The sequence below is a fragment of the Patagioenas fasciata genome, chromosome 4 (genome assembly GCF_037038585.1).
Source record: "Patagioenas fasciata isolate bPatFas1 chromosome 4, bPatFas1.hap1, whole genome shotgun sequence".
NCBI classification, from domain to species: domain Eukaryota; kingdom Metazoa; phylum Chordata; class Aves; order Columbiformes; family Columbidae; genus Patagioenas; species Patagioenas fasciata.
Genome location: NC_092523.1, coordinates 7,822,268 through 7,845,046, shown reverse-complemented (window position 1 = coordinate 7,845,046; position 22,779 = coordinate 7,822,268). Strand labels below are relative to the sequence as shown.

General features: G+C 38.6%; 1 protein-coding gene across 8 annotated transcripts in view; it reads left to right on the top strand.

The window, feature by feature from the left end:
• CTBP1 (C-terminal binding protein 1) overlaps positions 1 to 22,779 on the top strand; it is a 253,013-nt gene that overhangs the window by 211,778 nt on the left and 18,456 nt on the right. For all 8 annotated transcript variants that reach the window (XM_065836374.2, XM_065836373.2, XM_071808473.1 and 5 more), the window contains 3 exons: positions 1,560 to 1,714; positions 14,875 to 15,019; positions 18,723 to 18,929. In XM_065836374.2, the coding sequence (XP_065692446.1) occupies positions 1,560 to 1,714; positions 14,875 to 15,019; positions 18,723 to 18,929 (507 nt within the window). The remainder of the gene's footprint in view (positions 1 to 1,559; positions 1,715 to 14,874; positions 15,020 to 18,722; positions 18,930 to 22,779) is intronic.

The window sequence follows — 22,779 nt, the reverse complement described above, 5'->3', positions numbered from 1 at the left end:
GGGACTAGAACAAAAAAGATCCAAATGTAGTGACTCTGGTTTGGTTTTCAAGTATAACAACTCTTTGAATAGGTAAAGAACTTAAATGCCAAATTGCAGGAGGGCTTGGCCATCACCCTGACTTTAGAGATGAACGTGACATTTATCAGGTGCAGGCTGGATGGCTGAGACCAGGAGGGCAAGAGTCTCCTCAGCTGTATTTCTTTGGCCCCAGACCTGAGCTTGGTCCAGGTGGGGAAGGTATATGCTGCTTCTCTTGACTTGTGAAGTCTCTTTTCCCAGCAGCTGTTTCTGTTCACCACCTATCTTGTACAACTTGGATTTCCCATCCACTTAAATGCAGATGACAGTCTCTCAGGGCTTGCTTTCTGACATAGGCTGCGACTTGAAATGCAGGGATTTCTTACAGAAGGTAGCTGAGGACCCTCAGTCTTTTGCATTAGTGCTGTACTAACTTGTATTATCAAGCGATGAGCAATGTTTTTAAATTCACGCTGCACCAAAAATGTTGTTGAAATTTGCGTACAAGAAATATCTAGCCTGCTTCACTTTGCGGTGTTTAAAACTACTTATTTGAAAAGAGGAAAAAAAATCACGTACTTTTTTCTTTGTTTTGCTTTCCCTTATCTCTTCAGGAAGTCCCTTTTTTCCACCCACGCTTAACTACTTTTGTGTAAGTGTAATGGTTTAGTATTATTCCCTGGAGTACTTTTGTGTATTTATAGCATCTATACTGTTAAAAAGATGCTAAGTATCTTGTTATGAGGATTACTTTTCATTTTAAGACTCCATAAAGAGGATAAATTAAGTGTGCACTTCCAACTGATTTTCCTTCCGTCAGATATCTAAAATGTATTTTTTGGTCACTCTGCAATGTTCCAAGCATGATGTTGATTTAGGGAGGGACATTTTGTTCATATGTTGTAAGAGTTTTCAATTGTGGATTAAGTATGATGTGTTTGTTTGTCTAAGCTGGACAGAATAGTTTTGTAAAACTTCTTAGTCTAAGCAGACCTACATAGATCAGCAGTTTAGCCTGTAGACTTGGACAGTAAATTCAAAATCTTGCTGTTGTAGGCTTTTTTCCAGTTAAGTTTTAGTTTCAGCAGAGCATCATTGTGTATGTAAACTGAATACTGAAATCCTCACTGACTGCCTTATGATATTCCATAAGCTACACTCCTACAAGCCTGGACAAGCTATTTGTCACTCTGTCTAGAGCTCACAAAGGTGTGGAATCCAATCAAAACATAAGCCTTGGCTGAGATTGCACAGACACTTCTTAATAATGCAATAAGGATATCTCTTTAAAAAAATACATATACTTTTCCAATAGTGGTTTTATCCCTCTTCCACTGCTCAGCATTCTGAACCTCCATGGCATTTTTTGTTAGATCTTCTGTGTTTGGTTGATTGCTGATGATAAACTTGTTCCTGTTTTACTAGCTTCAGTCCTTGAAATCCTTTTCTGCCATCAGAATAAACAGACTAGCTATAGCCTATGTTTGTAAATTACGTTTGCATGGCTTGAATAACAAGTCTTCTCTGTTTCTTCGTAGGCATTCGACCTCCAATCATGAATGGGCCCATGCACCCGCGCCCTTTGGTAGCGTTGCTGGATGGCAGGGATTGTACAGTAGAAATGCCTATTCTGAAGGATGTGGCCACAGTGGCGTTTTGTGATGCTCAGTCTACACAAGAAATTCACGAAAAGGTAATATTTACAGGTATAATTCCAATGTTTTAGGAAACAGATGTTAAAGATTATGAACAGAGACGGTGTTGTGTTAGCCATGACTGTGTGTTTAGCTATTACATCTTGGTTAATGGTTGATTACCTTAGTGAGTGAGTTACTGGTCATTGTGATGAAACAAAGATGAAAGTATCTGTGTTGAAATGCGCTTTTGTGCGGTGTATCTTTCTCTGGATGTTGTCCATATGCTTACCTACTGAATTAGATTCATGGAGAGAGTTACCTCGGGGAAAACTATATTGTTACATGGTATTTTGAAATGCTTCTCGGAAACACTGTTGCTCAGCCTTCAGCTGGGAAGTCAGATCTCAGTGTTGGATTGACCATGTGGAGAGCTTTCAAACTTCTCTGTTTAGCCAAGGAATTGTGCAAATCAGGTTAGGAGGCCTTGTGCACGGAGAATTGCCACCGCAGGAGGGTTTCAAAATAAATGCTAACCCAAAATGTATCTAGTAAATGAATTTAAAAATGTGTGTTAACTGTGTGGTATTCCAGAAGTTCACACCCATCCTGGTGGTTTGGGAGCTGTAAAACAACCAGTGGTTCTTACTGTTGTCAAAGGTTTCTTCATTTACTTAGGGGGAAACCCATTTTTCGTGATGGTAGCTGAGGGAGCCAGCTGGCCCAGACGCCTACGTTTTTCTCTTTAGAAACTTCTTTTCAGCATGTAGGCCTCATATCTACCCCAAACAGAGCAATAGAGCATTTTCACATCCATATTTCTGTAGAGGTAGAATTAATTTTGGTGAAGTTGTTGGCTAGCAGAGTAAGCTTCATATGCCAAATATTCTTTCACCTGATAAAAGATGAAACCAGCCTTGCAGCTCCTATAGAGGTAAAAAATGTAATAAATACGACAGCAGGGGAGGAGCCAAGTGCAGGGGAGGGCAATCGGGGGGCCCTTCCATGGGAATTTATTTTCTTCTTCTGCAGCAAAAATCCAGGATAGACAACTACAGATCCAGGTATTATAAAGGCTTCTTAGGTCACTGTCTATATCTTGTTTGGTGCGTACGGTACTGGCGAGTGTGATTCTGGAGTTAAGGAATTGTGACAACCAAACCAAATTGCATCAGTATTTGTGTTTCTCTGCTGATACCTTGTTAGACTTGTCCTGCATTTATTACAACAGCTCTTGGGCTCATGACAGGTTTTCAGAAGCTTTTCATTATTTTGAATTCTCAACTGTTTAAATTGTTTATTTACTTTTTATGTTCTTGTAGTATATAGCAGTGTTAAACATTTTAAAGTCTCTCTCTATGATGACAGATTTAATCTTTTCTGTAAACGCTTTCTTACAAAGGCAGCTACTTGAAAATAATACCAATACTAACTTTTGTTATCAGGTAAATCAATCCCATTTTCTGTAGGCTGCTTCACGTTAACACCTTCCTGGTGAGAATCCATCAACCAACTATTCCGCTTCTTATTTCTTAAGAAAAATACTTTTATTCTGCAAAAATAATTTTCATTGTTAAAACTTCCGAATTGTGTAAGTGGCAGGTAGTGGGGGTTTTTGTGTGTGTTTTGGGTTATGGTTGTTTTTATCTCTTTTTAGAAAATAAAGAGAAGGCTAAAGTGTTGTGCTGTATCAACACAGCAAACTAGAACTGCCGATTCTCATGGTTCAGGCAAACACCAGACATGAGTCCCCCCTCTTGAAGTCCAGTCCATAGATTCTTGATCGATATCTCTGCAGACTTTCAGATTTCCTCTCTTACCCCTGTCCCCTTCCCAGCACAAGAATAAGCTTCTGCCAAGAATGATATTTAAGGTTGTTTTCTGCTGCATCACTACTGATTTAACGTCACTAGCTTGTTTTGTTGAGCTGCGTTTTAGATAGAATAAAATTCTAATGCGAATAGGAAAATGGAAAAAAAAAAATCCTCCTAGGAAATAACCTGCATTCCAAACACCCTTTTTCTCCGTTCATTAGTTTTTTCTCACTGGATAGTTAAAACTAGACTTCTTAGATGATTCTTGAAATATAGGCTAGATTAAGTTGACAGTACTACAGTTCTGATCTCATGGGGTTTTTTTAATGTGTTTATACTGTCATATAGAAGACCATCTTCACAGTGGATGGTCAATGGGATTGCATAAAAACCTGAACTTCTAGTTTGTTGTGACATTCTATTTTGAAACAGAAGGGTTTTACCAAAGTGTAATGCTGATTTCAACCTTCTCTTTAACATGTGTTGAAAAAGACCAGTGTTTTTGCTGTGCATCCAGTTAAGACTCATCAGTGTTGTGGCAGTGAATGAGAACCAAACAGTAACTAACATGAAAACGAATGCAAAGATGTGAAAACTTCTCTGTCTTCATTGGTAACTGGAGATTCATAGAACTGGATACAGTTTGGGGGTGTTTGTTTGTGGTTTTGGTTTTTTGTTTGTGTTCTTTTTAATTAAAAAATAAAGTTCAAAGACAATCATAATTAAGTATTGCGCTTTATTTTTTATAAATTGGAGAGATACTCAACGCAAGCTTTTTTCTCTCAGTTCCCTTTTATCTTTTGACATATCAAAAGCTAATATGTGATATAATGCCTTATTTTGGTGTATTTATTTGAATTATGTAGAAAAGTTGCTGTTATTTTACAGTTTTCACACCACTGCCAGAAGCTCAATACATGAAATAGCTGGATTCCTTTTAGGAGGACTAAATAGCATGTAGAGAATAAGTAACATCAATGCTGTTGCACCTTTTTTAGTAGATCACAGCAGTTGGCTCTTCAGGTGAACATTGGCAACTGCACCACCTGAGTAGTTTTATGATTTGCTTACTGAAATAAACGTAAGTTATGTTTGATATGTCAAGACTGGGGAATTCCTGTGTGACACAAATGCTTTGCCTTAGCAACGCGCAGTATTTTGTGTTATCAGTGAGGTGCGGTAAATGAACTTTACAGATCTCGAGACTGAGAGTCAGTCTGTGTATCTGTAATTGTAGCTTCAGCAATGCATTTGAATAACTGCTGAGTAACAGAGGTAATCTGTTGCTGATCTTCACAAGAGTGTGTGTATTTAGCGGGTGATACAAAAACTTGCATACTTTGTTTTTTATTATACCAAAATAATTCATTCTTAATGAGCTAAGTAATACATCTGGAAAATAGATTTTTACTGGCTACATTGCCATAATACAGATTTTTCACTAATCCAGATGGTGGTGCAGTCCTAAACAAGTTGGGTTTGCAAAGTACCACTGTTCTGCCAGCTAATAAATTTTTGCAAAAATAAGTTACAAACTTTAATTTGTTATCCTGTTGGATTACTGTAACATAGGTTGGTGTTGAGCACCATTCACTTCCATGTGAAAAGTGTTCATTTCCATTGTTATCTGCAGTGAAGAACGTCTATTTTCCACATACCTTTTGAGTTATAGTAGAGAAACATCCATGTTTTAGTACTGCTTGTGTAATACCTTATTTGGGAATGGGGCTTTAGTAAATACAAAATTGTTTTCAAGGGAAGTTTGAAATTTAGGTGTCGCATATTTAAAGCAGCGTCTAAAATACTCACGTATTTATGAATGCACATTCCTGGCCATACCAAGTGATGTTGTCCTGTTCCTTAAAATACACATTTTGATAGTGGATGTTAGTTTGCAAAAGGCTGATCCCCATTATAAAAGATGACTGAAAAATCAGGAGAAGGTTTAGTGTTGAGATGAGCTTGCTGAAAGCAGAAGGTGGAATTGGATTTTTTCGTTCATATATGTCCTGTCTTTAAGAGGGGACACCAAATTTGATAGGATAGCAGAGAAATAGATATTTAGGCGGTCTGAAGTTGCAGAAGGCAGGCTGGGAAATTTGGGGTGGAATTTGAAAGATGTTACTGATGCTGTTTTTTCATAGAGAAGCAAGGAGACTGAGAGATTTTAACACAAAGGAGAAGAAATGATTATTTGAATGCCACTTGTCAGCAAATGGTTCTGACCCTGTATACGTCCTGCTTATACCTTATTGTGTGTGGTCATTAAAGAACATGTTCTCCAAATTGGTTAATGTACAAGTTGCAGGTCTGTAGCGATTTCCTTACGCCAAAGGGTTCGTTGGTCATTCTCTTTTTATGGCTGAGGAAATTAAAGTATGGAAGATAAGTAACTTTTTTTAAGGTTGCAAATGAATAATAACTTATATGAGAACACTGCTTCATCTCGGAGAGTTAACTCCCTGGGCCGCTGCATTGGAAGGCAGGGTGGATGGCGAAGATCTGTTCTCTTCGCTTTGAAAATCAGGCTCAAGTGAATACTTACATTTACTGAGAATGACCCAAGGTTTTGAAATAACTTTGTAGTTAGAGAACACTTATTACTCTTCTTTAGAAATTACTCCTGTATAGGGTTTTTTCTGATTTTTTTTTTTTTTTTTCCTTTTTAATTTTTTACCAACCTGCCCTATAAAAACTGGTTCGTTTTCAAGCCAGTCTGAAAGGCTGCAATGTATATGGATAACACTGGACCAGGCTGCCCAGGGAGGTTGTGGAGTCTCCTTCTCTGCAGACATTCAAACCCGCCTGGACACCTTCCTGTGTAACCTCAGCTGGGTGTTCCTGCTCTGGCAGGGGGATTGCACTGGATGAGCTTTCGAGGTCCCTTCCAATCCCTGACATTCTGTGATATGTTTGTGCTTTGACTCTTCAGGTCTGTTTTAGTGTAGATGTTGTACTTGGCTGTGTGAAGTTGAGCATTACATTTGTCAAACTAAGTTCACTGCATCCTGTCAAGAAACTTGTGCCATTTAGGGTGAAAATTACTCTAAAATTTTGGTGGTTCAATTTCTTTCTTAGAGATCACATTACTGTCAGTGCAAGTTACCATGTTTGATTTTTTTTTTGTCTTATGGTTGTGTGTAAATCAGTCTTTTCAGTAACCATCTCAGACTGCCTCCAAGTGTACATGGTGTTTTGGTTTGTTCTGCCAAAAATGTAGGTGCTCATCCAAAAAAAATCTGCTTACTTCCATCCTCATTCTAGGTCGAATTACATTTTTTGGTCTCATGTCTTTTCCCCCTCTTTTTTCCCCAGTGCCTTTTCTTTTCAGGGCCATTCACAGCTTTCTACTTTTTCCTGGCTCCTTGGCAGCCTACCCAGCACTTCTGATTTCTTCAGTATTGCTCCTTTCTTCCACTTTTGTACCTTCATCACTGACTCCAGCACAGCCTTGAGGTCTTTGTGCTGCCAAAGATTTTTGGAGTTCAAATTCTTTACTCTTCAGGCTTCCTGACTTCTGTGTATTCTGTAACACGGAGCACACTGAATGTAAACATCATATGCAGGATATGGTAATAGACATCTCGACCAGGCAGAGAGAAAATGAAGTGATCCTTGCAAACCCAAAGGAAAAAGCCAAGAAAAACAGCTGATTAGGGATGGTCTGTAATTAAAACTCGCAGGCTAGGCAGAAGTCAAGAGTTTGTTTCAAGTTGTGTATGTTTTCTTTTTTTCTGTGTACTTATTTGGTTTCTTACATTGTCTCAAATGGGCTAGAAGACAAAAATGTGTGTGTTTTTAACTGGATTTGCTGCTTCATGCCGATACCCAGTTTACCAGAACATGGAAGAGAATGGGATACTCTGTTGGAAACGGGAAAATATCTGTCTGGTAAACCTGTGCTCCGGCCTTACGAGTGACTGGGTTAAGTTAGAATGTATTGGATCCTTTGACTCCTGTTATGAAAGCACAAAATAAGTTAATCTTCACAGGAATACTACATGTCCGTATTTTTAGTTAAAAAAAATTTCCTATTCAGCTATGTAGGACTTGAAATTTTTCCAATCACACTCTTATATAGGAATTAAATGTAGGAGCTTTTCAAGTCATTGCATTTTTATTGAGGACTGCTTGAAAGAAGAGCCGAAGACCTTTTACAATGCGACAAATGTTTTTTGAAACTGATACAAACAAATCAAGAATAGTGCTGTTGTTCAGCTGAGGCTTTGATTTGTTCCTATTATATCAATGGTTAAGTAAGATAATTCTTCCAGCTTCAGATTCTTCTTTGTTTAGGAGTAAAGCTGCAATCTTGCATTGATACCATCAGTGCTGTTTATACTCATCATGCAGTTGCAGCATTTTAGTTTTCCATCAAAATTAAATTCTCGAAGAATACAGATTGAAAGGAAGCTGCCTTGTTCTAAACAGTAGTATATACTTGGGAATAAGTTGTTGCCTGAGGGCTCATCCAAAACCTCGTGATTTTACTGAAGTGTTTGGATGAGCCTTGGATAAGTTTCCTTATGACTTTACAAAAGGAAACCTAAATGCTTTTACTACACCTCATTATACATCCAAGTAGTTAACATACAGTGTCTCCTTGGAACTGGTACCCTTTAAAAACCAGATTGGGAGTGCTGCTATACCCTGGAAGTACCATGGATCAGTCATACAGATACATTAGGGTCTAACATTTGTGATTATCAACAAGCTTTTTACTTTATTTCCCACTACCAGGTGTTACTAAGGATCTTTGAGGCTTGAAAATTGCTGGTGATTATTAACAGGTTTTTTGAGACAGAGTTGTGTGGGTTGCTGCATTGTCATCAGTGACTTTCATGGCACAATGAGCCTTTAGTTGTTGAATCCGTCATAGCACCTTGAGCTGGAATGGTACCTAATTCTGCCTCGTTAATAGATCGTGCAAGTTGACACACAGAACTGCTGTTAAAAACAAAGATTTTTCATTTAAAGTCTCTTATTTAGTAAAATTGTTTTCAGAGTGTATATTCTGAAATGGACCTCTGTCAGGAAACCATATATAATTGTCAGTAAATCCTGGCTTGAAAGACTGTTAATACAGTTTTTAAAAGGAAGTTTGCTATAGGGTACGCAGGTTATATGTAGAGTCGTGTGTATATATTTTCCAACAGTGTATAATAATAAAGCTAGAAATACTCAATTACATGTCCTGTGTGTGCATATGTAGGCTATCCAGTGTGTGTGTGTATATGGTTTTTAGAGCATTTTTTTGGGGACTGTGCAAGGAAGTTTTGTTTATGTTTGTGTCAAATGTTTATACTTTCTGTATCTATGTACAGTGTAAACCTAAGTATTAATATTTAAGGTCTACACTAGCGTCGAGGGTTTATGATTGCGGGGTGACAATAAAACCGTGGCAGATGTAGGAGGTTAATAAACCTCCTCTTCCCCCTTTAGCCCCTCCTTCTCCCCCCTTCCCACTGGGACAGGCGATCGGGAGGGAAAGAAGGACAGAGAGAAGAGAGTTGGAAAAATTAACAATGTTTTACTAATGCTACTAATAAGAGTAGAGAAAATAATACAAAATATACAAAACCAATCTTGAAAGTCTCAGCAACTGCAGAGCCGGCACCCGAAGTCCTGGACTGGACTCTGCAGCCAACCGGAGCTGGATTCAGTCTGTCACTGGGCCTCAGTTTGCAGCGATGACTTGCAAGGTCCTCTCCTAATGTCGGCCATAAGGAAAAGGGAAAAAAAAAGGGATGAGATCCTTGTGATCTCCCACTTTTATATGAAGTATTCACGTGAATGGAATGTTATACACAGTTGGTCAGTTTCTTGGTCACCTGTTTCTCGTTGCCTCTCTCACAAGATGTCCATCCATGCTTATCAATAGCTTCACATTCCATTGCTATGGTTACCAAAGCATGTATCTGGGTCTCCCGGAGAATACAGTTAATATGAAGCTTTAGCTGACAGGCAAATTCACTAAAAGAGAAGCTTGTAACAAAACCAGGACAACTAGACAATATTCTGGCTGAATAAAGTGCGTATCATGAAACGGGCAGGTTACTGGCAGCACTGCAGATCCTGGGAACCTAACGTGGAGCTGAGAGTCTTGTAAAGAGAAACAAGAGCTCATAAAGAGCAGCACAAACTAGCAGAGGTTTGGATTTCTGTTAAATACCCTTTGAGTACACTGGCTTTTCTTTTGAGTTTTAACGCCATTAGTTTCACATACACCCTCTGTAATGTTGTATTGAGGCTTTGAGAGCAGCTACATTCTGCAGCAGCATTCCTGGCTGTTGATTACAAATTCGTTGTGTAGCTGCTTCTTGCAAGTCAAATAATGCTCCATTCAGGTAAAGTACATTTTTTTTCGCTACTCCAATATGCAAAAGATCTCAAGTCTGCTGATGATACTGGAACGTATTTTTTTTAGAGATAACACATCAAGCTCCCAAGTGCAAGAAATGTAATACCCTGTAGCTGCTAGAACCAGATGAAGTATGGCACTTTCTAGTGATGATTTTCTAGAAATATTTAAAAAAAAATGCAATACTGTCATATACAATATGTAATTTATAAGTATTCTGTCTCTACATTGAAGTAGTTTGGCATTTTACATACTACATTATGTTGCTGTACTCTAGATTTGATTTGCAAGCCTCTGGGATTAATCTCTCATAGTAAAATCTACTAGTGTATGTTTAGATGACCAAAGAGGAGGCCTTGCTGTTCTGTACTTAGCATGTTATGATATGTTTATGCTTTTTTGTAAAAAAATAAACAAGATGCTAAGAGTTTTTCCACAAATAATGTGAAGCGCGTGTATCACAACGACTGTGTGATGGTTGGCATGATGGCTAAAGGACCTGGTGCAGAAAGACCAGTCTGAGCAGTTGTGATGGGAAGGGGTGTCAGCTCGTTGAGGAGGGTATGAAAAAGCCTTTCAGCAAGCAGTGGGCTGTGGCTTCACCTGGAAGTAAGTCTGAAGGTATTGAAATTATGCAGAGGGGCTACATAATAATTTGGTAACAGAAGGAAGCCAGCGTGTGTCCTTTATTTCAATTTTTTATCTCACATCCTTTTTTCCCTAAAAGCCCAAGTGTAGCCTGATGAAAGCAGGAGTGGCTGGTGACGGTACACAGCAAACTCTGCTTATTCTCTCAAATTTTGCCTGTTGCCTTTCCTCGTGAAAGAGCGTTGTCTGACTGCCATGTACATGGGCTCATCTGAAATTTCTAGCTTGCTCGTTAAATGTTATCTCACTCAAATTACAGGAGTTGATATCTTTGCAATAAAATTGTACTAGGATTTGGTGAGTGTTGTATCAATCAAGTTCATTAAAAAAAAAACTTTAAAAATGCATATATTTATTACTCTTTAGCAACCAATGACAGAACCTGAGGGAATGTCAGGAAAATGTGCCAGGGGAGGTTTAGGTTGGACACGAGGAAAAGATTCTTCACCCAGAGGGTGCTGGACACTGGAACAGGCTCCCCAGGGAGGTGTCACAGCCCCAAGCCTGACAGTGTTCAAGAAGAGACTGGACAACGTCCTCAGACACACGGTGTGAACTGTGGGGTTGTCACATGCAGGGACAGGAGTTGGACTCAATGATCCTTGTGGGTCCCTTCCAACTCAGGACATTCTATAGATCTGTGATATTCCCTGTTTCTCTCATGTGTCCACCACTGGGTGTGTTTTGTAAGAGATCAGTAAATTACGCTTAATGCACAGTTATTTCTTCTAAAGATTATTTCATTTTCCAGAACTGTTCACATTTATGATGGATTTTGATTTCATGTGTTGTACTTGGTTTTAGTTCAAGTTTTGATTATACTCATTGACAAGCTTGTCAGAGTTGCTTGTGTGCTTTTAGTGTATGAGAACATGCCTTATATGAATAATTCCAAAATACAAAAACTTTCACTATTAATATTTTTAATCTGTAAGTGGCATTATTAACATTCATCATTGATTAATGTTTTGAACCTCAGATTTTCTGGTATAATTTTCTGTCTTTTTGGCCAGTTGCAGAAAGCAGTAAGATAATTTAATTATCAAATTAATGTGAAATAATACATAGTCACAGAAGATTACATTTTTGGCAGTGCATTTCCTTGCTAACTGGTCCATAATCCTAGAAGAGGCTCCAACACTGAAAAGAAAATTCAAAAAGATTTTTCGCTTGCATCTGTTTGTTCCATATCCCATACAATAGGTAAATAACTGCCTATGGAAATGACCAGTGTCAGCATTCAGCCACAGCTGAGAAGTGTTTTTCCTTTCATAGAACACATTCCCAAGCTCCCCAGTATTTTTGTCTCCTCCTAGTGCCAAGCCATAACTGAGATGGACCAAAAAATGTAGCATAATGGGTCCAGATCAGTGCTCTTAGAGTTTGAATTACAGTCTTGACTGGCCGGGTTAATAAAATATGCATGACTGGGAAGTGAAAAGCTGCTTCCCAAATGAAATAATGTGATTTTAAAACACAAATGTCTGAGCTACTTAAGCTGTCCTTTAACTCCGATTAATGCAGTCCTTAATGTAGTAGCAGCTTTTTGTTTGCACATCTAAAACCACACAACATTGGCCTTTCCCAGTCTTAGAGAAGAGGGAAACAAGGGTCTGGCTGTGACATGAGCCTCAGATGGGTCATTGTGAGCTCTGAGCTACTTTAGGTTTTGCCCTTCTGACAGCTAAGCAGAGGATGTTTTCTTCTGCATCATGACCATGTAGAGCAACCATGGCAGGAACAGAGATGTATGGGATGAAGCCCAGAACAGGGGACATGGCTGATTGGAGAGGACGAGGATATCCTAAAGAACTTGAGGACCTCGAGGATTGAGGTAACAAGTGTTGTGAACCAGAGAAAGAAGTGTCAGAAACACATCCTTTAGGGAGAAGGAATAAGATTTGTGTTAGTCAAGGTGTCAGCTGGCAGTGCGATGGTTGTCACACAGAAGTGTCGTACATCATACGAGGCTCCATGAGATTTCTAGTACACAGAAAGCTGCTGATAGTGTTGTTGTAACACAGTGGGGAGACCTTTAGTAGTACACTGGGTGCCAGTGTGATCACCCACACAAGAGTGCACAGAATCATTGGATCATTTTGGCTGGAAAAGACCCTTAAGATCCTGAAGTCCAACCATTAACCTGCCAAGTCCACCTCTAAACCGTGTCCATAAGAACCTCATCTACTTTAGACTTCTTTAATGGCAGTGGGAAAGTGTTAGACTGATGAAGGGGGTGGAAGAACATCATCCTAGACCAGACTGGAAGGACTAGGCTTGTGAAGTCTGGTCAGGCAAATGCTGAGAGGGGGATATGATAGTTATTAAAAATACATTTGGATTATGAACACCAAGGAGGGAAGGTATGGTTACAAAAAGGGCAACAGTGGTGCCAGAACAAATGGGTACAAACTAGGTAGTGAATGAGTTGAGGCTGGAAATTAGAAGTAGTTTCCATATCGTTGCAGCTGTGAGATTTTGGAAAAATCTTCTTTTAGGAAAAAATGGGACAAGACCTAAGAGCATTTTAGTTGGGCAAGGAGGTTATAAGAGGGACTGTTTTTTCTGTAGACTGACTGTAATGTTGCTATAGAAGCAAAACCAATAAAGTTTTGTTTTGTTTTGTTTTAACCCTACATAAGAGCTCAAGGAAACAGGTTTTGATGAGCGCAGTTTTTCTGACTGGTGACTGCTAGATGTAATCTCCAAAGGAATTGTTCCTACCATTAAAATCAAGGAGTTTTGTGTGTGTTTGATTGTTTAGAAGATCAGAGCCCACAGCTGTTCTTTGAATTAGGTTGTAGCCACATTCTTTAAGGATGATTAATTTCTATTTTTTTTGCAGTTCTTACAAGTAAATCCAAATTATACTCAAAGGATTCTGGTCTTTATCTGACTTAGAACTGGGGTTTCCAGTCCAGAAACACCTTATGAAATAGCATAAATTATTTTGTGAAGTGTTCAGTAAGGTTTCCTTTCATTTTTGTGGAGTTTATTTTTCTTTTTATTTTAAAATTTTTCTTTGTGTATTTTAATTTTAATAATTACTGCCGTGGATCTTGGGTTCCAACAGCTGCAGTCCTCTGTGCCTGAGACTGGTTTGCTGCAATGCAATACATTGATACTGATTATTGTTACTGATCTTTCAGTACCCTCAAAAGTGCTCGTATGAGCAGAAATAACTCAGATGACAGAATCTGTACATGTACTCAAAGTCTGTTGAATAAGAAATTTAGGGTCTCTGCAGAACTTTTATGTGAAGTCATGGGAACCTCTTGAAGTCATCACAACCAGCTTAGACATTGGAATGAGTTGTGCTTGTTTTGTGTCCCGTAGAATGATTTGGATGTTAAGTAGTGCCTTGAAGGTGGGAACACAGTGTTTTGAAGAAGTGAAATAATCCAGTTTGCATACAGAGGAAAATATTTTCTGCTTTCTGAACAATAAACTCGGCTCAGCTGTGTGGGGCGCAGCGTCATGACTTGCTTGGCAGCAGAATTCAAAACCGTTGGGCTCTCTCCACACCCCGTCCTCTTAACCTCTCTTGAGTGGGCTGGGTGGACTCTGACATAATTTGAAAGATATTTAGACAATTCAGATCCTGTTAGTTTATTTTTGCTTTTTTGGCTCTTTCTCTCTCACAAGGGTTTGTTTTGTTTTTCTTTTTGTAACAGTGTTGCTTTGGTACAACTTCTTATTTCTTAGAGATGCTGCTTTTTCTGGATAATGCCTAGTTGGGCATCTCAGTTGAACCAATTCATATGACATCCAGTTTTCCATCAGTGTGAGCCTAAACAGTTGCAGTACCAATAAGCCGAGGGACAAACACTTTGTCCTTTTATATGAATCGACAGATTCCAGTCACTGTTATCTGAGGGTTTTGTAATGGTCACTGAATGTTTTCTATTCAGGTACCGAGTGGTTAAACAGTGCAGTGAGCGCTCGTACCACTGCGTGTGGGGTGAAGAGATGTTGCTCTGTGACTCCATTCAAACCAGAATGTCAGCTGCCGGAGCATAAAAATATTGCCTGTGTAAAGGGAATGCTCGCTCCCGTGTTGTGTTTCATCTGCACGTACAGGTGCAGTCTACTGATGCGTGTATATAGGGTGAAATATTGCAGAGCATCTCCTGTGAAATGAGAAGAGTTTTCCCTCTTAATAAGAACACAAATATAGGTCACTAAGTTCTTTTAAAGCTAATGTCATCACGCTGGAATGGTTACATCAGATGAAAAAGACTAACAAGAGCCTGGAAGATATCTGGAGAAATAACCTTTAGAACGAAAGACCTGGATTTAATGCTTATACAGTCTTTTTATACCTGAAAATGTGTATAAGTGATTAACCTGAGATCCTATAAAAGAAAAGAATAAATTTCTTTCTTCCATTTTATAGGTACTAAATGAAGCAGTGGGTGCACTGATGTATCACACTATCACTTTAACACGAGAAGACCTGGAGAAATTTAAAGCACTTCGAATAATCGTCCGAATTGGCAGTGGTTTTGATAATATTGACATCAAATCTGCTGGAGATTTAGGTATGACTATCAAAGATATTATTTTACATCTTCGACTTGCCTTCAGAAACCTGATAGCATCCAAGTCTTTGCATTCATGTTTTGTGTGGAATTTATATTAACATAGTATGTAAGCTGTATAATTTTCTCATCAAAATGTTTAAAAGTCGTTATGGAGATACTGTCATTAGTTAATTAAGTGGTAATATTAACAGCTTTGTGACAGGATGACAATCCACCTGTTCAATATTAATCCAAGGAGTAGAGCCATAATTTTTTCATCTCTTTATTTTTACCCCAGTTGTATATTTTAACTACTACTGCTGTAATCCAATCACAAAATATAATTCCATCAGTATAGCATGCTCCTTCTGTTTGAATAAAAAATGAGATTATTATCAACTGTCTGAGACTTATTTATGATGCATGAGATTTAGTACTAAACCACTCCATAAAACAGAAATATGGATTTTATAGGAGATTTAGTTGTTGCTGCTTCAGAATAAATTCAGATACTGGAACTATGTAGAGATGGTGCTTAGTCTTTCACTGTAAAAAAGCAACAGTCTGGTTTGTACTTTTCTTACTTAAAGATAAACCATCTCTTAGCTACAATCTATAGGTCAAACTACCACTCGGAATAAAGGTCTATGTATTCTTCATTTCTAAGATTGCGGTCACCAAGTATGTTCCCCATTATGCTCTGGGAACGTCTTGGAAACATATTTTAATGTGACAGTGCTGTGTTCCTACATATTGTAGCTAGTGCCACCGTTCAGCACGTGTGTCCTGAACCCCAGAAAATGTCTCTGTATATGTAGAGATTGGCCTGGGGTAAAATCTGGATCAAAAACCAAAACCTAGTTCCAGATGGAAGGCCCCAAGCAGTCAGGAATCTGGTTTGTGTGGGGAATCCCTGGTAACAGGAAGATCTTGGCAGGTTTATTGGCTGTTTCTGCAAGTCTTCGTGCTGGATTGTAATCCAAGTTTATAATTTAAATACATCCACATTAATGCTTCAAGGTGGAGTACAGCAGATTTGGGAAATTGTCATTCGTATGAAACACTAAGTGGCCACATTCCTAATCATTCATTTCCTATTTTGTGATTAAACTGAATTGCACAGTTAGGATCCCTCCTGTTTGTGCATTCCAGTATTTACGAAATAAAATTGTCCACTCTTTTAAAAACCAATAAATGCTGGAAGGTTTACTGTGAAAAATTTCTGATTTTAATAGGGTGAAATGGTTGGAATTAAATACTAACTCACCACTACTGGGACAAATCACTTTATTTTCTGAGCTAGTACAAATAATGTACATCTCAAGGAGGTAATATGAGAGTTAATCGCTCTTTGCGAAAAGCTTTGATTCACTCCTGAATTATAGAGTTAGACCATGAAGTCCGATATATTCCTGAATTTGGTAGTAACTTTTCAAGTTGTTTTTCAAGGAGCTGTCTCATAGGCTTTTTACCAGCTTTTCCTATTATTTTCATGCTTGCGCTTTTCTTAAACCGCATGAAAACATCCATTGCTTGGATAAAATCTTTAAGATCTGGTCTACTTTTTCTCCAGTTTATTAACTGTTAACTAGAAAATCTGTACGAGTTGTGAGTGTAGCTGGATGCAAGTGAAGTGGGAGTCAAGGTGATGCCCGTTGACTTCTGAGTTTTCCAGCGCTGAACTTCGCATGAGATCACCGAGAGCATTGGGAAAAGGGGAGACGAAAGGCAGGCTAGAAGCAATGGATATGATAATGTACCATCTTTTCCTATGTGAAATGTCTCTTCTTCATATCCTTGCCTCTCACTGCCTTTTGTGCTTCAGCATGTGTCTGCCTTTCAGAAGTTAGCTGTTTTAAAGTTGAGGGAAAACAGGGAAAAGGAAATTCCTGCAGTTTAGGGGAGAAATTTATTTAACTCTTCTCCAAATTTCCTAAGGAAACCTGTTAGGGAGGAAGTTGTAAGGTGAGTTCAATTCCTTATTTCTCTTCCCAAATACGTTATATAAGTCTTTAAGCTCCCTTTAAAGCATTATTTTGTTGATGCCAGCTATCAGAAGATATGCTTGTTAAATTTGTTTTGCTATCTAAAACCTGCATTTGTGCTCCATCAAAGACTTGTGTAAGTAAATGCAGCTGTTTTAAATGATGCACTTAAAGGGATGTTATTTTTCAGTCTTGTACGTTTACCCCCACTCATGCTTTTTTTCCCATTTTTTTAAGAAGGTGAGTTTCATAGTAGCATCGATGTTAACAGGATGCCAAGATTAATATCCCAGCCAATTATGCTGGTTTATCTTTGTCAGTCTAAGAGCAGTGACTCAGCAGGCACTGTATCTCAAAAGCAAAGACAAATAGTTCCACAGGTTCCTTATGTTGTTGTTTACTGATCTGAAGAAAGCTGTAAAAGAGTGCTGGGCAGCAGAACAAAGGCATTTGAATGTGAAACATAGATAAATATGGTATAAGCTTATTATTTGTCAGATTATTGTTATTACTATTATTTAAGATAATTTTTTCTTCCTTGCTTTGCAAGATATACTGCTGTCGTTGAATATTTATTTATGTAAAAACCCAAACAACTAGACAGCAAAGCCAGTATTAGGGTGTTTTCTAGCCTACAGAATGCTTTTTTTCCTCCACCGTGAAATTATCCTGTATACTGATTGTGATCTCGATCAGCAAAACTGAGACACAAACATTGGTGGGAGCTGATGATTAGAGCAAGAACATGAAGGAAACAGAAAGAAGAAAGAGAAACGAGTCAAAAAGGACATAAACAGTTTCAAGAAAACATTTTGCTTAACTGCTATATATTGAGTAGCGGAAGGTAAAGAGCAGAATGGGATAACTTGCATGCAATTATAATCACTTGTTCCTTTTTTTAAGTAATATTGTGAGTCTTGAATCAATCCAATGTGGAAATCTGTAACAGTCTTTTAGCTGCTTGATGATAAGCCCTTTTCAACTAGGAACTTTACAGCTATTAGGAACACAGCCTTAATTTTACATTATCTTTACATGCCACGAAGAACCAGATTTTATATTCCCCTATTGACAATGAAATAGGTTATCTCATTAATTTGAAGGGCCAGGAAAGGACTTGGATTTGTTGTGTTGTTATTCTACAAACCCATGTGCAGCATGAAACAAATTGTCCCTCCCTGTGTTGTGATTACCCATACATGAATTGGAGATACTAATAGTCATCCTGTGAGGGCTTTGAAGAGTTTCTGTTATTATAAATTATTTTATCTTTTTAATAGCTTGTATAGATGGCTTTGGGGAGGGTATCTGCTCAGTGGTGGAAGGCTAACTCACACAATTAAATCTAAACAATGGTCATTAAGAGCACTGTTGAGAGCCAGGTGGATTTCTCTTTATTATTCAAAACATCAAGTTCAGTGTGCATGTAGAACACTTACCAGGACTTCTTTAATATCTGACATCTTCAGTACTTTCCTTTTGTAGTTTCAGTGATTGGTTTATTGTTTGCCTTAGCTTGAAAATACCATACATTGTAATAAAATACCAGAAAAAAACATTTGTACATATTTATCAACTAATGTCAAGTACTCTCTCTGCCATTACAGTCAGAAACTTGTGCAAAACAAGTGTTGAAATACCTGTACATTTAAACACCATACTCCTCAATTGCTGTTAAATGGGAAGAAGTAAGAAACGTTTGGCAACTGGTGTCCTTTCCCCCCGGTTCTTCACAGGTATCGCAGTATGTAACGTGCCAGCTGCCTCGGTGGAAGAAACAGCAGATTCTACCATGTGCCACATTCTGAACCTGTACAGGCGAACCACCTGGCTGCACCAGGCTCTGCGAGAAGGGACGAGAGTACAGAGCGTCGAACAGATCCGGGAAGTGGCTTCTGGAGCTGCCAGGATCAGAGGGGAGACCTTGGGCATTATTGGATTAGGTACGTTGGCTTGAGAGGTGGTTTAATCCTCCTTGCCTTCCATTGCTTTAAAAAAATGATGAAGGTTTGAGCTGTACAAGTGGAACGCCTAGTTCGCTTCTCTGGATAACACCGCCTCATTCCTGGTGTTTATATGATATGTCTCAAATGTTTTCCCCTTAGCCAACACTATTTCCCTCAGAAAACTCTTCCTGTTGGTGATACCCTCTCAGTTCTCTGAATTCCTGTACATCTTTCTGTTGCTGTATTGTCTGCTGTCAGGAACGCGGGTTGTAAGAGAAGGAGACACCATCGCTTCCCTTTTCCGTGACAAGGATCTTGCTTCTTCAGCCCAGTGTCACATGGATATGTTGTATTGCTTGTCTGTTGTCACATCTGGTTCTGAGTGTGCTTTTTTCCCCTCTACTGTTTTTAACATATTTGAAAAGTCTTTGCTGCAGTAACAGCCTGCAGAGCAGTTATTCTGTGCATTTGGTTGAGCTGCAGCTTCAATTGTACTCCAGCTCAAATGAGAGGAAAAATACAGGCAAGAAAGTTTGAAATGTTTCCAGACCTAATAAAATCACCTACTTACCTCTCTGAATGGCCCTGAATGTGTTTCAGCATCTAACAGATGGATGGGCTTGCTTGAGATGAATTAATTACTGTCTGTTACACAAGTAGAGAAGAAAAACAAGCAAGTCAGATTCTATATAAAAATTATTCAGTCATGTGCTTGTCTTATCAAAGATCTGATAGATTGTGGATATAATTGCTGTGGTATTCATCCACAGGAATTAATAATATGATTTTGACAACAAGGCATCATACTTAAATGACTGTTCCTGTTACACATTGCTGTCAAATAACTCAAGTCACGAACTCTTAGTTTTGGAAGCTGAAAATAGCTTAGCGTTACATGGTACTCATTTAAATGAGTATGCAGCACACCAAAAACATCTTCGCAGTCAAAGAACTGCCTTTAAAATATGACTTTCGAGAAGACAGTAACGAGGTTGCTTTTTCAAATCTATACCCACGTAATCATGCACCTCATGATTATTGCACTTACAGTTGCAGCATCTCTACATAAATAATAGACAGTCACCTGCAGTGTCTTAAAAACGGAAACACATACTTCCTTTTTGGAATATCATCCTTGGCTCGTGTGCTATATGCATATTTGTTGGAGATATCTGTCCTGTTGACAGTGCATTTTTTTAATGCACAAATTCCAGACTGAGATTAGAAAAGAAGGTCATTCATTATTGACTTCCTTAAGTGAATTTGGTGTGTGCGTTATTTTTGCTGTGAATAACAGAAAAGTATCCAGAAACAAATGGATAGTAAGGTTACCAATATGTGTATAGAGCTACGTAAATTCTAGGTTTTGGGTTTAGTTTTAAAAAGCAAGGTATTTTTTAAGTGCATGATACATTAAAACGCTAGTAAAATCTGATTTTAAAGGGACACATCTGTTACAGTTCTTAACCAGCCATCTTTGCTAGCCTTTTATTATTCCTATTTCTTTTCATGCAATAGAGTATTCGTAACATGAAGGAAAATTAAGTTCAAACTCAGTTTTGAACACTTCCACTGTTTCTTTTTGTGCAGGTGTGTGAATAGGCATAACATTTTGATCTGGACCTGTTGTAGCAAACTCCTATGTAACTACCCTGTTTCCCTGAAAATAAGACAGGGTCTTATATTAATTTTGCTCCAAAACTTATTACTTTCTTAAATGTATAGCTGCCTGGACACGATTTAAATTGACCTTTTTTTTTTTTTTTTTTATGAACTGTAACTAGGGCTTATTTTTTGAATAGGACTTATATTTAGAGCATCCTCAAAAATCCTGAAAAATCATGGTAGGGCTTATTTTTGGGGAAACAGGGTATGTTTTAACAAAGAATAAAAATGTAGTCTTAGAAGATACGGAAATAGGGCTTTACTGGACTTGGCATTTGAGCAATCCAGGCACTCAAGCTGCGATATACTCATTTTCCTATTACAGATCGTTGCAAGAGGCCACCTGTCTCTAGTTTAAAACTAAAATGTGTATTTGCAACCATCTTCAAAAGACTTTTGCCCTTAGGTTATGTTTCTTTAATAGTGGCTTCTTCCCACATCTGTAGTTTTACCTCAGTTTATTATTTTATTATGTAGACACGTCAACATCAGAAGTGATGAACCACTGAGAGGCTATGAAGCTAATATATTGTATACAAAATAAACTTTTTTGTTTGGTTATTTCTTAAAGGTCTCTTCCAACCTAAATGATTCTGTGATTCTGACTTTCATCATCTGGAACTAAGTCAGTCTTCAGTGCTGTGTAGTATTGTTTCTGTCTTTTCTCATTAATTTGCATCCAAGATCACATCATATCTGAACCATAGTTATGTTTCTCTGTGCTTCTCTTAAACTTGCAATCTCTTCAGCAGTGGGTTGCTTAAATGTATCACTTTGCTGCTGAGCCAACTCCAGACCTTCCTCATGTCTGCTCTGGGCTTTTCTCTTGGTTTGCCAAAGAGAAACACCCCAGCTATTGCCTGTCTTTGTCATTCCCTCCAAAGCTTCTCTACTCCCTTCCTTATCCACTGGTCTGGCCAAGTTTCATGACTCATTTGCCTTTTTCTTTCCATCCCCAACTCTCTTTTCTTTGCCTCATCTCATGCATATTCCTGCTTCGACACTTGGTCTGTCCTACTTAATCCTGTTACTCCTTGCTCCTCCTTTAAAGTCAACCCCGTCTCTCATCCACTGCTTGTACTGAGCTGGCAAATAAGCAGAGACTCAACAGCCCGATGCCTCCTTCATGTGCTCGTTGGTACCATCCGTCATCGTTGTGTTGTTTGGTTTGCCTCTGAGCTCCTTAGGGCAGAGCCCGTGATTCTTGCTGTGCTTAAGAAGTGCGTGATTCTTTGAGCCATACATAAATAAAAATATCACATCATTAAACATCTGTCTTTGTCACTTTTAATCTTTATTACTATCCAGTGTCCTATATTTCAAGTGATGCATCACAAGCTTGGATAGTAAGCCCTGCTATCTTTTCACCTTATCTCTACACATTTAGGTTTGGTTTTTTTTAAGGAGAATATTTATGAACAGCAGCAAGTACTTGGATGAATAGATAGCTGAACCTGCTTCTCCTGTAATGATGATTTTACAGCAGCGAAGGCAGTGAAGTCACAATCCCTTCCCCTTCCTTCCCAGCTACAAATGCTGATGACTAATAGCTAATGCATTTCCTCACTCGAGAGAGGTGAAATTCCGCCAAATACATTTGTCTCCGTATCGTAATGAATGTCATCACTCATTTTGTCTTTCCTCACCTGCTTTATTCTCTCAACAGTCCCGCGGTCCTGATTAGGTGTTGGCCAGAGTACTGATCTGCATTGTCAGACAATATTAAGGCTTAAGAGTTGGGTGGTATTACCGTGCAATAAATGATGTACCCTTAGCAGTCTCACTCGCACTCTTCATGTGCTCAGCAACAAATAGAACAAAGCGGCACTCTCCACATTCCAGAGTTCTCCAGGAGGAAGGAAAAATTACCCAGATTCTCCATTACTGTTACATAGACAGGAAGGAACTGCTATAAGTGAAAGCACTTTTTCTTTACATGGAAGTCTGCAGGCGGGTGGTCAACATTTCCACGGTATCGACTCAGTAATACCAGCGTGGGATGCACGTTCTTTGCCCAGGGGCTGGGTTGGTCATTGGCAACTGCAGCTACTCTACTGTCACATTCAAATCAGCAAGGTCAAGGTCAGAGACACCTCCGAACTGGGGGAATCGGGAGACTTTGAGGGAGTCGATGGGTCAGACTGTAGCAGGAGACCCGGTCCTTTTTGATGAGTCTCTCCTG